Genomic DNA, 17,484 nt, shown 5'->3' with positions numbered 1-17,484 from the left:
ACTATCTAAAAGTGGAATAAAAAAAATCTGTACTACTGATTGACTCACTTGGCGATGGGTTATTTCTTATAGACTAAACATATCTGGCTAACGGTCAAGTACAGGAAATTATCAAGTCTGGCGAAAGTATACCTGTGCCTGCTGGCAACATCTGTACCGGTTTAAAAGGGGCCTGATAGTCAACAGACTACGTTAGCCTTTATGTCTACTCCCGGAGCATGTGGACATGCTCATTTTTCTACACAAGAATTATTGATCATAATAATATGGGTATTGACTAATCTATGGATGCGCTAACCAGATTTTGTTTGTTTTTTGTTCATTAATTTTATATTATCTTTTCCTATTAAGCTTCCTTCCAGGAATATTTTTAAATTCACTGGAACATAAACGCATAGGTTTGTTTGATTTAATTTAATGCTGATTGTAACGTAACACTGTAGGTCTATATATTAAGTGTAGTTTTGTTTGGAATGTATAGTTTATATAGCTACTATTACTAATACTCTTATAGTACCAACAACTGTAGTTCCTACTACCACAGCACTATAAATACAGTACTCTATATTGTCACTAGCTGCTACTTCTACTACGGCATTGACTACAGTACTCTATACAATAGCTCTTACTACCACTACTACCAATAATACTACTTCACTATGAAAGAGGCTATTATTACCTCAACTAAAATTACTATTAATTATACACAATGTAAAATAATTCCCATTCCTTTTGCTGCAGGATTAATTGGAGTTGATTTAAGGTCCTGTATCTAGAGTGGTTACAGTATCTCTGGCTCCAGGTGCCAGCCCTTCCCCTGCACATTTTCTCTCTTTATCCCACCATCCATCCATTGCTTTGGCCCACTTAAAGCTGGTGGCACAGTGACCTATAAAACTTGCACCTGCAGTAAGGCATTATGGAAAAGCCCCTTTGAATCTGCCTGGAGGCTTTGTGGTATTGGGGCCAGCTCACTAAGACACAGAGGCGCTGTCGTTTGTGTTCATCCAGAAGGAATAGCAAATTACTGGGAAAAATGGCCTTTATTGTGTCTGCCCAGAATCCAGCAATGACCAATGGTTACAGCAGACAATACACACACGCACACACACTCAGGCAGCCATTTACACACCAGCGAACCACAAGTTGTTCTGTAAGTGTTAGCATAATTTGTCATAGGTTGCGGCCAAAAGGTTGTCTTTATTCAGTCCAGATTTGTATATCCAATCAGGTTTACCGATTCCTGAGTGACCACAGTGCCATGTGTACTGTCCACAAAAAAGACCAGAGTCTAACTATGTTTAAATTGCTAAATGCCAAACGTTCAGATGATATGAAAGCATTCCATTCACTGACTGGATGGTGTTTCTGTTTCCTCTATTGTGACACTCCAACAAGACTGTCACCACAACTTAATTGAATGCTAGAACAGTCTAATAAATATTGTATTAAAAAATATGAGTTTTCTTTGTTCAGGAAGGTCCTAAAGAGCATTTTTATTACAAACCCGATTCCAAAAAAGTTGGGACACTGTACAATTGTGAATAAAAACTGAATGCAATGATGTGGAAGTTTCAAATTTCAATAGTTTATTCAGAATACAACATAGATGACATATCACATGTTTAAACTGAGAAAATGTATCACTTTAAGGGAAAAATAAGTTGATTTAAAATTTCATGGCATCAACACATCTCAAAAAATTTGGGACAAGGCCATGTTTGCAACTGTGTGGCAACCCCTCTTCTTTTTATAACAGACTGCAAACGTCTGGGGCTCAAGTCTATGAATAGGAATGTTGTCCCATTCTTGTCTAATACAGGCTTCTAGTTGCTCAACTTAGGTCTTCTTTGTCGCACCTTCCTCTTTATGATGCGCCAAATGTTTTCTATGGGTGAAAGATCTGGACTGCAGGCTGGCCATTTCAGTACCCGGATCCTTCTTCTATGCAGCCATGACATTGTAATTGATGCAGTATGTGGTCTGGCATTGTCATGTTGGAAAATGCAAGGTCTTCCCTGAAAGAGACGACGTCTGGATGGGAGCATATGTTGTTCTAGAACTTGGATATAACTGTCAGCATTGATGGTGCCTTTCCAGATGTGTAGGCTGCCCATGCCACACGCACTCATGCAACCCCATACCATCAGAGAAGCAGGCTTCTGAACTGAGCGCTGATAACAACTTGGGTTGTCCTTGTCCTCTTTAGTCCGGATGACATGGCGTCCCAGTTTTCCATAATGAACTTCAAATTTTGACATCTGACCACAGAACACTTCCACTTTGCCACAGATTTTAAATGATCCTTGGCCCAGGGAAAACACCTGTGCTTCTGGATCCTGTTTAGATACAGCTTCTTTTTTGACCTATAGAGTTTTAGCCGGCAACGGCGAATGGCACGGTGGATTGTGTTCACCGACAATGTTTTCTGGAAGTATTCCTGAGCCCATGTTGTGATTTCCATTACAGTATCATTCCTGTATGTGAAGCAGTGCCGTCTGAGGGCCCGAAGATCACGGGCATCCAGTATGGTTTTCCGGCCTTGACCCTTATGCACAGAGATTGTTCCAGATTCTCTGAATCTTTGGATGATATTATGCACTGGAGATAATGATAACTTCAAACTCTTTGCAATTTTTCTCTGAGAAACTCCTTTCTGATATTGCTCCACTATTTTTCGCCGCAGCATTGGGGGAATTGGTGATCCTCTGCCCATCTTGACTTCTGAGAGACACTGCCACTCTGAGAGGCTCTTTTTATACCCAATCATGTTGCCAATTGACATAATAAGTTGCAAATTGATCCTCCAGCTGTTCCTTATCTGTACATTTAACTTTTCTGGCCTCTTATTGCTACCTGTCCCAACTTTTTTGGATTCATAAAATCCAAAATGAGCCAATATTTGGCATGACATTACAAAATGTCTCACTTTCAACATTCGATATGTTATCTATATTCTATTGTGAATTAAATATAAGTTTATGAGATTTGTAAATTATTCCATTCCTTTTTTACTCACAATTTGTACAGTGTCCCAACTTTTTTGGAATCGGGTTTGTACTTTTGTTACTTCAGTTTACCTGTTGCTGCAAGCATGTGTGAAATATCTATTGTATAATAGATATCATTGCTTTAATTTAGGTTATTTGGTGTGTGTTTTGGAAACCTCAGAATCAGTTCTTTTGAATACATTATATAAATCCCAACAGTATTACTTTGAAATGAAGATTAACTGGCACCCAAAGAAAATACTGACATGTCCTCCTAAAACTTTGTAAAACACACAATCTGTTACTTACATACGTGTGTTTAAATAGTCAAGGATGGGGAGGGGCTTGAATGATGGCAGATGTATATTACATTTGGAGTCAAGCTGACCCACTTTACCTATCTAGTGTCAAAGAAAAGACAAAAGGTGTTCAGGAAATGTTCTGTTAACATTATGCAAATGGTTTCAGCAACAGAAAAGAAGCGCTGTGTACTCAACACGACTGCAGTTTGTGTCATGTGTTACGAGATCATTTGCCACTACCTAAGACGGGTTATGGGAAAGTTCAAAGAACCAAGTGTGGTTTTCTGGAGAGGGAGACACAAAGCGAGTTAGCACACCCACCCACACAAACAAAACGAACACTCCACACACGGCCCAATACAAAGCCCTTGCAAACCAGCACCAGTGGGAGTGGAGAGACTGCAGCTTGATCCAATTCATCATTTTCTGAAATGCTTCCATGACAACTCCATATTCCACTTTTTTTTCCCCGTCCTCCTGGGCACTACAGGGGCCACTGCACAGAGTGGAATCACCACTTGGCAGTCCCTTTTCTGGAGCCAGCTGTGCCTGTTGTCCCTTGCCAAGGCATCATATACCCCCCCACCCCACCCCTCCGCTGCAAAGACAGTCTACACTACATCATGATCCGAAAAGGGTTTGAATTAGTCAAACGGTAATATAACACTCATCTGCCATTTGTTCCACTATAAACTAACACATTGTACACATTGTGAGACACAAATGGGGGAATGGTAACATGTCATTGAGGGGATTAATGGAAAGAGACACATTTTAATATAGAGTGAGGTGCAGATTTACAATATCTGGCAAATAATTTGTGGGAAGTCCTCAAGGTTTCGGTCTGTATTAGAGGACTGTGACAGGGAAGACAGAAATTACCAATGAAAAATCGAGGTCCAGATGGAGAATCTGTGTCTTGGACATTGCCAAGGGAACAACTAGAGAACAAACGGGAGTTTGGTCTCAACCTCTGAGTAATTTTTTGTTCTTAATCTGCAATTGATGTGCGATGAAAAACATAAAATGTTTGATCAATCCATGTCAGCGTGTTCATTAGCAAAGAAAAAAACTGTATACAGAATTATCAGAACCCTTGATAAAGGTAACAAATAAGGCTATGAACAAATGACATTGTTATTTACCAACTTGAGCCTACATTCACAATATGAAAGTATCTTCTCACTGAGCTATATTACTGCAAGTTCATCTTGCAATAATATGCCTCAGTGATCAGGAACAGTGGTCAACTATGACTGTTAAGTGGTCAAGAATAACGTCCACGTGATCGCCCCAATGGAAATTGCCACGCTCCTCCAAAAACACATGGCCCTCAAAAAGGTGGGCTCACCATGTCTACATGTAAACTCACATTACCACAGAGAGATCACCACCTATCCCAAACCCAATTAAAATCAGCAGTTCATTTCGGGAGGGGCATACACTGCTCTCTGTTTTAATTGGCTAAAACCGACTGGCACTCTTATTTTGTCTTAGCCTGCTGGACCACAATAGTGACGCATTGTTTTTTTTCATAGACGTATGCTGATCTATGCCATAAGATCCAACAGACACACTCATAGCACATTTTGAAACCATAAAGCACTGTGTCCAGTCCATTATAGAACCTCATTGTTTTTCCCATGACCACTAGTCACATTTCATCATAAGTGACGTGGCTTCTGTCAAGCCACGACGATGAGTTTCACCCCTTAAAGTACAAGGTGACCTTGCCAATGGTTACAGCAAAAATAATTCAATATAAGGGTGTCCGCACTGGCCGGTATTAATAATACGTTTCAATGCATTAAAAAAACTAGATGCCTTATGTTCTTATGAACTGGTTACCAATGTAATTAGAGTAATAAAAAGTGATGTGATGTGATGTCTTTCCCTGTGTTATACGATCTCCGATAGAATGACTATCAGACAATCAGCATTCAGGATTCAAACAATTATACCATTACATTATATTTGCAAGTAAGGCTAGGTATTATGATTAGCCATACGATCAATATGTTTATCAAGGCACAGTAAAAAAGGAACCCACTGCTCCCTCATGTGGTACCAAAGATATGGAAGCTTTGGAGAAGAACTGAGCTGGCAGGGACGTTAGATGTCCGCTTGTCTTTCTGGCAGGTAACAGGGTAAATGGGGATGGCAGGGATGGCAGATGTCTGCTTGTCTTTCTGGCAGGTAACATGGTAAATGGGGATGGCAGGGATGGCAGATGTCTGCTTGTCTTTCTGGCAGGTAACATGGTAAATGGGGATGGCAGATGTCTGCTTGTCTTTCCGGCAGATTACAGGGAAATGGGGATGGCAGGGATGTCACATGGCTACTTTCTTTCCGGTAAATAGCGGTGAATTGGGATGGCAGGGATGTCACATGGCTGCTTGTCTTTCCAGCAGATAATACGGTCAATAAGTGCTGGTCGAGGCACAGAGTGTAGATTAAATGGTCTTGGCTCAGTCAGCTGTTCCCCCGGGTCTCAGATGAACTCTTGGTTTCCATGGTGATGAGTAGTGAGCTCAAGCATCTTTGCTGATACAGTTGAAACACAAACTTGTCTGCTTTGTGCGTAGAGTTAGTGCTGTCCCATGCCAAAATAAATCTGCTGATTACTTTAACTACCTGTGTCAGGTTTAATTAAAACATCAGAGATTCGTCATAATCTGTCATTGGCTGAGTCAACAACAATATTTCCCAGAGACATTCTTTCTTGGCATGTTAAAAAAAACAACTGAGTCAATGTGGCTCAGCTGAAAACACAAGCAGTCTTTTGTTTTCAGGGGACAACAGACTTTTTTTCAGTCAGGCATTTTTGTAAAATCTGACAAGCAACAACCTTCAGAACACCAACTACCTGTGTCCTTATAAAATGTTATGAATGCACAATTTGGTGATATTCAGCAGTAGCCTGGCAGAGATGGACAAGGTTGCTGCCAGTTTATCAGAGTGAGGCATTCATACCTCCCCATTATCCAATGTAGATTAATTTTATTTATCAGACTTCTATTTATCACAGGTTTCACAGTGGTTGTCACGTCAACCTCTATGCTTTTATTTACCAAGCAAATCCCCTTATCTATGGTCACCAGCTGCAGGTAGCATTGTGATTAAAGCAAGGATAGAAATGATTGCATAACTAGCGGAAGGCCAGTTATGTGTAGTCATACCCTACAGCCTGATAAATAGTTGTCCAATATGATTTTGGATCTACTTTATATTGAGGACTAGACTTTTTTTTATATTATTACTTTAATAAGAAACTCCTGCTGATGAATGGTCCCATGCTGAATAGGCCAGTTCATCAGTGAACCGAAGGACCTACGCTGAGTATGTTTCTGCACAACGCGTCCCGTTAATGTGTTTGATGATTGCAAAACCCCCAAAATACAAGTGCAATTTGGGAAGCCGACATTACAACTGTCAACAGGGTGGTGACACAATGTGCACAAATCTCCTCGCAACAAACAAAGACAACACAACGAGCCGTAACACTCAAACCCATTACATTTTCTTATTACCCCCCCACCCCTTTATAAATACAGCTAACGTCATTGCTTCCCCAAATAACATCTGTCGGTCGAACAGTAATCGGAGAAGCTAACAAAAGACAGCTTTATTTGGGCTTTATGGTCTTCTGCATTGCCCCTACGTGTGATGAAGTGTCCACAGTGGTTCTCTTACCATAGTTACCAGCAGCTTATCTGGAGGAAACAGGGAAAATTAAAAAGACAATCTCATCCCGTTCGACGCTAGATCACTTTGGATGGTGGTTATACTGTAGATGGAGAGCGAGAACCACCCAAGGAAATACTGTAGGTTTACCGTCGCTAGAAAGAGTGAGAATAACCTGTGCCAAATCGGGCCCGATAATGAAAGAACCGTGCATGGGATCTGTTTTCTGCCTGGGCCTATGATAGATGCACTATGTACAGCTTAAGGTATTTACTGGATCACCCCTGAGGCCTGAAAAGCACCACTGCATCTATTCCATTCTTCTTCTATTCCACTCCATTCTTCTTGGCTTTAATGAGGTGGTAAGCACAAACCGATTCTCCCCTCAAACCAGGCATCCCAAAACCAGCTCCCTCCTCAGCCAGAAAAAAAGGCCTTTGTATTGTATTTGTGTATTTTATGAGTGGTGGATGGGTGGGCTCTGTGGGCCGAGCCTGGAACTAAACCTGACCATTGCCATGTAAGGTTGAGGTTCAGTGAACGGACTGGGCGTAATGAATCTGCTTTGGTTTCTCTACTGGTTTATAAAGCAGCTGTTACTACCGTTAGACTGCCTTTTAAAAATTTGGGCGCATCACCAATCGTGCAAATCCCCTCCAAGTGCCCCCCCAAAAAATATATAAATTTTTTCATCCATTGTGGTTTAACGTTAAACAGCACTCAGTAGTCTCTAGTGAATTTCTGCTTTTTTTTTTACTTCTCATGATATCAGAGGTTAGAGCTATAAAAAGCAAATGACCTAAAGTCATTATCAACAGAGTTCACTTTGACTAAATATAGGAACATAGAATGAGTTGCATCCCTGCATTAACACATTTGCCTAAATGAAAATAGTGTTAATTCTCATTTTCCTAGATCTTTTAGGGCTGCCTGTTCTTATGTATTTACCCCTAGTGTTGAAGAGTTCTATAGAAATAACTGAAGACCCTAGAGATATTATGATGGCATACCTCAAAGACCATCAAGAAACTAGTAAATCTCCTGTCTAAAGAAAACGGACATATTCACTACTGTCTGACATTCACAGGAATTCATTTTCCACTTCATGACCCCTGTGTCCAATTGAACATTGAAGAATAAGTAACTGTAGGGGAATGCTTTATACGCTTCTGGCTGAAAACCACTGACCTTATCTCAATGAATCACATACAGGGAGTACTCTAAATATTTATCTCCCACATAAGCGCAATCTAAAATAATCTTTTAATCCTCCAATGTAACTAACTACATAATTGTTATTGACTGAATTGGGGTAAAGGCTTAGTTGATCCTGTATCAGTGCTACACCCACAGGGATAGAGTGGGGCGACTCGATGGGGCAGGCATTTCTGTCAGCTGCCCGTTACCCCTCACCCACACCCTTAACCTCCCAGATCACAGGAACCACAGAGGCCGACGCCGAGTTCCCCCGTCTTTGCCCTGTCATTTGCGCTGTAGATTAATAACAGCGTCGACGCCACCGAGGAAAGGCTGCGTACTGTGACACATGGACTCCGAGGGTTTATTTGTCCCTGGGCCTGTTTCACAACCCCCTGGTCTCCGCTTCCTAGCACGTTCTGCTCCGCGTAGACCAGGACATCCAAGAGAGAGGGAAGGGTGGAAAAAAACACTGTCACCGAAAGAAGATACACCACATCTATTGATTAGAAATAGAATTAAAGGCAACCTGCAGGGATGTGATCCCTGGATTGGTTTTGGTGTCAAATTACACTTCAACTGCAGTATGTTCTTTTAAGTCCTCCTTTTTTAAAGGAGAAAAATCAAAGATGCCAGATTCAATGTGTAATCCAATACAACGACCTGCAAGCATTGCTTACTGGTGCGATGAAATGCTAGGTAGCAGAAATCCAACCCCATGCTTCTGTAGTTCTACAGAATATGGCTGGTATCTATTAGGACAGAGGGCCGGCGTACACGTGGTTAACCAGAAATCATCAGCATCAGCTAGAACATACGGCTCAGCTACACTTAACTAATCTACTTCAAATGAGACCAGGAACCGCTTTGATTGGAACAGTGGTCGCATGAGGGACCATGGAGAGAAATGCCGCGGAACCGAGACCTCGGACGACCGCGGCCACGGTTGTCCATGGTTACCACTGCTGAGCGTACACATACCTTCGTGCATCCTGCGACGGTTGTAGGATGGCGGTTCCGTGTCTTGGCTGAGGGTCTGCCCCAGCCAGCGGATATAAGAGCCAGCCAAGGGTAACCAGGGGCCTTGCCCGTCCTCACGCACCACTGGGGTTTAATGGCACGAGAAGGAACCTCCTGGAAATAAACAAACCCATCCTCATCCCCACGTGTGTCTGACCAACGGCCCAGGAGGAGAAGGTCCTCTGAACTCCTACTGTGCAATAGATTAAATGTGTCCATTATATGCAATGTACATAAGGGGAACAATTTGTAGTGGTTAGGTTTTACTACCCACAGTGTGAGCAAACTATAAGGTAATAGGCCATGTATACTATCCAGCAGATGCTTTTCATCCACAGTGAGTGTAATAAAAAGAATAAATTGAGACTAAGTTTGAACAAACTAGACCACTGCTAAGAATATATATACATACGGTATATCTAAGATCAGTAAATGGGGTGGTCAAGCCTATGGAGTATCAAAACTAGTTATTCAGTGTCCTGAAAAGTTTAGTTTTAAAAGGTTCTTTCTGTTCGCTGGGACAAAATGTCTCCGGATTGTTGCGTGATTCTAAAGCACAGGGAATATCCCAGAGCGAAGGGCGCTCTAATTAAGATGAATGTGTCAACCTACCTCTTTTCTCACACAATTACTTCACCGTATTCCATTTTAAGTCTAGCCTGACATTAACGTAAATCAAAGAAACTCAAATTCACTCAATATACCACATTCTTCCAAAACGCTTAAGCCCTGAAATTAAAATTTGTAATGTTTCAGGCTGAAATCATCTGCTGACTTTGCTGCCACTTCCTAGAAAAGTTGGCCACAAAGCAATTACACGTTTAAATCTGCAAGTAATCAAGACTTCTACAAGACAAGTCCTTTTCTTCCCCTCTGCCATCCCAATTGTTTTAATATCTCCCCACAACTCCCACAGAGTAAATACACAGACATCAATGAGGAAAACGTTTTCAAATGAATAAAAAACATGTGTTTTTATTCTATAACGCTGGGACAGGACAGTTGGGGCCTAAGGCTCAGAGCTTGAAGTATTTTGAATAAATCTAGCCATGGCAACGAGTCACCATCCTAACCATACAGTTTAAGGGTGTGTTTTCACCACCAAAACCACACTTCTCCTCAGGCCTGCCTGCCTACCCACCGAAAAACATAGAATCCCTGACATAGTATTCTGGTGTGGTTGAATAATGCCTCGCCTACCAATGATCTCAAATTACCTGTCGTAAACACTCCCTTCCTTACTCCCTAAGTCGCCAAACTACAAACTTGAATGCTCATTTACTGGCCTTCTCACTGAAGTACCTTTTATACTTCAAAACCAATACTTTCTCATCACATCAAGAAATAACTAGGACCAAGTGTCTCATTGTAAAAGTATCGACAAGGCCAAGTCAATCATATTCAGTGACTGTTTTTAGAAAATCAACAAAGGCCAGAGAAATTATCTCCAGGCATTTTTGTTGTTTACGGTAAAGACTGCATGCTCTTGAAATTCATAGCACATTTAGTCAACAAAACCATAAATGAACTTCAATCACTCATGACCTTTAAGTGAAGCCACACTGATCCAAGGAACAACAAATTAAAACACATTAATTTGGAGCACAGCCTCCGTGCCTCTGTCTTTGAGTCATAGGCTTCTGTCATTCATTTTAAAAGACCAAGAGGAGGGCCTCTTTTCTGTTCAGTTAAACGGATGGTTATGTAGCCTTCGGTCTCTCAAAGGTTTCACCCATCTGAACTTGTGTCTGTGAAAATGTTTGGAAACTTTAGAGAAATGGACGAATTATCTCCACTGCCGTCGACATAGATCTCCCATTGAGAAGGCATCGGAAGTCAGGGAGACAAACAGAAACCACAGGTCACTCTGGTTTCACCAACATGTGTCTGCAATCTGAGTGATGGAACTCACTTTTCAATGGGTGCGGATATTATTTAAAGTGAACCCCACGACGTGACAACACCCTCGTGAAACACCCTTTCCTATCCCTGGATTTATGCAAGACCACAGGCACTTATAGGAGGAGGTCAGGAGAAGTCTAAGAGTTTCAGTTGATTCCCTGACAAAGCTCCAGATTCAGGAAGCCCCATAGTAAGTGATGCTGAGTCATCCCTTGCCTAATTAAAATCTGCTTGTGTGGCCCAGCGATGCCTCTGCTTTTACCTGAGACCACGTTCCAATCAATCATTAAGGCTGACTTAGCTGAGACTTTGTCTAAATAGCAGCAGACCGAACTGGTAGAGGAGGTTTTCATCAAATTGTATGATCAGGAATATCAAACGCATGTGCAGTAATGTGGAAGCCATTTCTGTCACCCTTAAGACATAAGCCACAACGAACAGCCACCCCCAGACTCCCCAAAGATTGAAATGTGTTGCCCATTGTGAAAAAAAGTGTGGGGGACGTTTTCTTTACAAGTCCCAACAGAGCTATTATGCATTTATGGGTCACATGAATTTGGGGTCACAGATGTGGGGTGACATGACTGGGAATGCTGAAAGCCACTTACACATTCCCTTTCAGGACGCTTTTCCTCAAGCCGCTTCCTTTGACACTCAAGAAATTCTTACACCTTTTATGTAAATATTCCTTGTCCCTTGATTCCATCACGAAACCCTCTCAAAGGTTACTGACAATACATTCCAATGTAAATTCAAAAGCTATGGAAATGATTATGCAAACCAAGACACGTCTATCTATCCTTTCATTCTCCATCGTACTGTAAAAATGCCCAGAGACACATCAACTGATCTGTTTGTCAGCGTCGTTTGTTAGCTTATCAAGAGCCAAAAGGATTAGCCTTTAGGCAAGTGTGTAGTTCCTGACAAATGGATTCCCCTGTGTATAACCCCACTGCTCCAGCTATCAATCTAACCCTGGTGAGAGATCCCCCTTCCTCCTTACAGTGACAAGCCTTCCTCATCACTGGAAAAAGAACAAATACTCAACATACAAATGCATTTTTTATGTTCTACCCAATAATCCATTAGGATGGAGTGAACCAAGCTCAGTTTTCCCTCGTAGAAAAGTGATTGGTTCACATTCTTACTCATGCCAGTAAAACTCCAGTCATTTCACACACACCGCTCTTTATTGATATTACCATTGGCTGTCGGAGGCCTGGACAGGCCCGGCTCCGTGCCCAGGAAAAACACTTGACGTGATTGAGAAAACAGACTCACTAAGAACATCCCCGTGAGCTGGAACCGCACGGTTTTCACATCCTCCCTGTCGGCCTCCTGAACGCTCCTCTACAGAACAGCAGTGCAGCGTCGGGGAGATAAGAAACGGCCCTTGCAATAAATCAAATGAAATACAGTTTTATTTGCCACGTACTTCATTAACAACAGGTGTCTCCAAACCATGAAATGCTTACATAATAAATTAAATTCATCAGATGTGCTTGCTTGACTCTGCTCTTTTTTTTTTTGCCGTGTCCCGACAAATTCAAGTTCTGCTTTCTCCACTAACCCTCAGGAGGGAGATGAGGGCACATGCAACACTTGACCTCTGTCAAAGGAAGCTGTTTGATAGATGACTCAGGAGGTCAGGATTCTGATTGGTATTCAGCTTTCTGCGTCGGTGAGCAGTGGGCCAGAACGAAGCTTGCACGCTCTCTTCTATCTCTGCCCATCTTTCTTCTCTTTATCGCTCATTCTCTCTCAATGATCAATGACGTGTCACTGATCTCAGTCACTTTTATTGGTCTACCACCAGTCACCTGAACTCAGTCTAGGCGGCTAGAACACTGGTATTAGTCAAAGTCATGAAGATGGCCCTGGAAGCTGCCTACACAACAACTGTGGCCAGGAAGATACATTCAGTGTAACAAAGCTGTAGCACTCAAGCGTATACAATTTATCTCATTACCTGGAAAGAGTCAGTGTTTGGCAAAGTGAGATTTACTGGACTGACAGACTGACTTGGGGACTTTCATATCTCTCTCTCTCTCTCTCTCTCTCGTTTATTAACACACATGCATGCACTATCAACAGTACCAGCATGCATCTATATCCCAAATATCTACAGTACCAGCCTGCATCTATATCCCAAATATCAACACTACCGGCTTGCATCTATATCCCAAATATCAACACTACCGGCCTACATCTATATCCCAAATATCAACACTACCGGCTTGCATCTATATCCCAAATATCTACAGTACCATCCTGCATCTATATCCCAAATATCAACTCTACCGGCCTGCATCTATATCCCAATATCAACACTACGCCCTGCATCTATATCCCAAATATCTACAGTACCATCCTGCATCTATATCCCAAATATCTACAGTACCATCCTGCATCTATATCCCAAATATCTACAGTACCATCCTGCATCTATATCCCAAATATCAACACTACCGGCCTGCATCTATATCCCAATATCAACTCTACCGGCCTGCATCTATATCCCAATATCAACACTACGCCCTGCATCTATATCCCAAATATCTACAGTACCATCCTGCATCTATATCCTAAATATCAACACTACCGGCCTACATCTATATCGTAAATATCAACTCTACCGGCCTGCATCTATATCCCAAATATCTACAGTACCAGCCTGCATCTATATCCCAAATATCTACAGTACCAGCCTGCATCTATATCCCAAATATCAACACTACCGGCCTGCATCTATATCCCAAATATCAACACTACCGGCCTACATCTATATCCCAAATGTCAACACTACCGGCCTACATCTATATCCCAAATATCAACACTACCGGCCTGCATCTATATCCCAAATATCAACACTACCGGCCTGCATCTATATCCCAATATCAACACTACCAGCCTGCATCTATATTCCAAATATCAACACTACCGGCCTGCATCTATATCCCAAATATCAACACTACCGGCCTGCATCTATATCCCAAATATCAACACTACCGGCCTGCATCTATATCCCAAATATCAACACTTCCAGCCTGCATCTATATCCCAAATATCAACACTACCGGCTTGCATCTATATCCCAAATATCAACACTACCGGCCTGCATCTATATCCCAAATATCAACACTAATAATCCCAAATATCAACCCCAATACCAGCATACCATCCTGAATCTATACCTAAAGCTGTCCACGCTTGCTACAAATGCCTGGTACCTTAAGGAGCTTTCCTGTAAGTATCCATGTAGCAATCAAAAGAGCAACCTACATTTTAATTAGAAACTCCCTCTGGCCTCCCCCAGAAAAACTAAATCTGTCTTTTTAAGCATGCTAGAAAACAAAATATAATCAGGGTCAAAGCAGGATTTTCTTTGTACCAACAACCAAGCAGATTGTTTGTACATGTGATTGTGTAGAAATTAATTGTTAGAGAGGAAACCAATAAAGCTCCTGGGCAGTATTTGTAACTGTATATTTTAATCCCTACATTTATTTAAATTATATAATTTCATAATATTTTTTCTTTCATTCTTCTGAACCCCCTTTGGCCCTTGAAATGCTCTGAATAGTTTGGGCATTAGGAATAAAAAGGAAATATATTTTAAATACTTAAAGGTTGACACCTTTTAACAAATGTATTATTCTTTCACATTAAATGAGAGAAATAGTGGTCAACATACACCAGAGCAGTTGGTTTTCCCTGTAGTCTGAGGCTAGTACAGAGTTTCCCCTGTAGCCAAAACTGACCAGGACCACAGAGGGGTCTACCAAAACTGACCAGGAACATACAGGGGTCTGCCAAAACTGACCAGGACCACAGAGGGGTCTACCAAAACTGACGAGGACCATAGAGGGGTCTACCAAAACTGACGAGGACCATAGAGGGGTCTACCAAAACTGACCAGGACCACAGAGGGGTCTGTCAAAACTGACCAGGACCACAGAGGGGTCTGTCAAAACTGACCAGGACCGCAGAGGGGTCTGTCAAAACTGACCAGGACCATACAGGGGTCTGGTAACACTGAAACAGAGGTTGTCTGTAATAGTACATGTCATTTTGCCACCCCCTCCCCTTTTCAGCTCAGGATAATCTCAGGTCAAACCTCTTTTTATGTGTTTCTCTTAGAGCCGTTTGTGGGATATGCACATGGGCAAACAGATGTTGAATCTTTATTAGGGCCGGCCTCGTTAACTGCCTCTATCGTCATGACCACAGATAGAGGGGAAATGTCAGTCATATCAAACCTGATTGAATACTCATGGCCAATTCCCTTACTCGTCAATCAACATTAAACATACATTATGTCCAAGATAGCTGTTTGATTAGTGTATGTGTAATATAAATGTAATGTTGGGTGCCTATCAGTTCTAGCCATTTTGTAGAGCCCCACACATTTGGTATATTTTACATTTAGTCCTTTGTTAGTTTAGGTTTTGCTCAACAAATGTCTACCATTACACATTGCATATTAGAAACACACACACACACACGCGAACAGGCAGCCACACACACATCCATACTGCTGTACACAGGGTCAACGAGCAGTGCTGACAACCATTGAAGGGTCTGGGATCCCAAGGAGGTGTTTGTAAAACTCTGCAGAGGCTCTGGCACTGGAGTGGAGAGTCCTCTGTCCAGGACTCAACCTATTTGTATGATTTATCTCTTTCAACTGTCACACAGGGAAATACATTTGTTCTGGGGATTTCCACAGATTTTCAGGGCACCATTGTAATGCGTGCCCATTTAGGAGTCATGCCATTTAGTTCTTCCAGCAGTGGTCTGATGATGAGCCAAAAAAATATACTGATTTGAAGTATGGCTCATGTAAAAGTACAGTACGGGCTATAATAATGATCAAGACTAATAAATATTCAGGAATGATCAATTACTGCTATTGCCAGTAGCTAATAGGGATCATAATAAATACTATACTACTTGTACTCACAGTTCCTAATGCCAACTTATGTCCACACGTCAAACGTTTTTCAATCCAAATTAATCGGTCTCTTAACTTGCGTTCTGGGTAGTTGCGTTCCAATGAGAACAGGAAACGTACTCTAGGATCGTGTTAACATGTTTAGCCAGGCGTTGTGTGCTCGCCAACTTTATTCTAATTAAAATATTTCTCTGAATGTAAATTACTTTGTGTTCCCCGGAGACCGATATTGTTATAGCCGGGCAAGAAGACTTAATTTTTTTTCTCCTCCGGGCACAGTGATGTGCTCTGACAACACAAAGAAGCTCCAGTCTCCGTCACCAATCTGTTTCACCGCACGACTGGACAGCATGTCCCGGTAGCTACTCAGAGATTCCATGCATGTACAACAATGAATTCACACTGTACATTTTTATTATAGTGTCACTTCATGTGTCATGTAAGCGACAATACTTCGGTTTTAACAATTGAATACCAAGTCTACGTTGACTAAGATTATTTGGATATTTTGTTTATTTGAAGCAACAGGAGAACGCTTTTGCATCAAACAAAGTGACCCTTCATGAGTGCAGTGAACCATTACTCTCCAACTAGTCTAATAACCTCGTGGAATAATAACCATGGATGGACAATGGAACATGCAAATACCATGGCGCACAGCAAACCACGCAATATGCGTGCTCCAGACCCGTTTTCCTGTCCGTTTGACACGGTGAAAATGCCAAGTGAAGCTGATGTTGCCATAGGTACCGTTCTACTGGAGGACCTACCTGTCATCGTAGCAGAAATCCGCGTTCAGTGTGTTGAGATATAGGACCAATGCCACGGCGCCACATACCAACTCTGTAATCATTTCTTAAAACGATAATTTCTTAAAAAGAGAATGGGCCAAAGTAATGCGGAAAATACACTACATTCGAATTTACGTTTCTGTATTGTCTTCGCTCTTCATTCGGCCACTCTGTAACGGAAAGGTCCCCAATATCTTGTACAAGCAGTGTCTGAAAGTTTGTGCGATCCAGTCCATATTTCTAACCCATTTTGTAATGTAGCGGGTTAGGACTATTTGGAGACGAAACTAGGGCGACATGCCTCTCCGTTAAAGCACAGCTGAGTGCATTTCGTTGATTCGCTTTTCTCTGTGTGCATCCCCATCCGCGGCACAGATACAAGCCTACTCTGAAGCAGCGTGTGGTTTTAGAGATAGTGAGCATGCGCAAACCCCCTGCTCCGCTATCAATGGTCGTACCGGGTTGCAATGAGAGGTTCTACAAGGTGCCAGAATGAAGGATTGTATAATATTCAAAAGTGCTTCTCTCTCAGGCCTGATAAATTATATCTTCACGGATCTACTCTACCTATATCAACAAGCCTAGAGGCATATAAAGATAAGCTAATGTAGAATAGCTGTCAGTTTAAAAAAATAAACATTACT

At 41.8% G+C, this 17,484-nt stretch overlaps 1 protein-coding gene across 2 annotated transcripts in view; it reads right to left on the bottom strand.

Annotated features, from left to right (window-relative positions):
- The window catches only part of tmtc2a (transmembrane O-mannosyltransferase targeting cadherins 2a), a 63,800-nt gene extending 46,592 nt beyond the window's left edge, over nt 1-17,208 (bottom strand). Inside the window, exon 1 of one of the 2 annotated variants that reach the window (XM_010887339.3) lies at nt 16,820-17,208. In XM_010887339.3, coding sequence (XP_010885641.1) covers nt 16,820-16,902 — 83 coding nt within the window. In that variant the 5' untranslated portion in view covers nt 16,903-17,208. The remainder of the gene's footprint in view (nt 1-16,819) is intronic. The other variant, XM_020042595.2, reaches the window with a different exon arrangement.
- Between the last annotated feature and the right edge of the window lie 276 nt (nt 17,209-17,484).

Source organism: Esox lucius, chromosome 23, assembly GCF_011004845.1.
Source record: "Esox lucius isolate fEsoLuc1 chromosome 23, fEsoLuc1.pri, whole genome shotgun sequence".
NCBI classification, from domain to species: Eukaryota; Metazoa; Chordata; class Actinopteri; order Esociformes; family Esocidae; genus Esox; species Esox lucius.
Note: the sequence above shows the minus strand (reverse complement) of the source record. Positions and strands in the feature narration are given on the sequence as shown.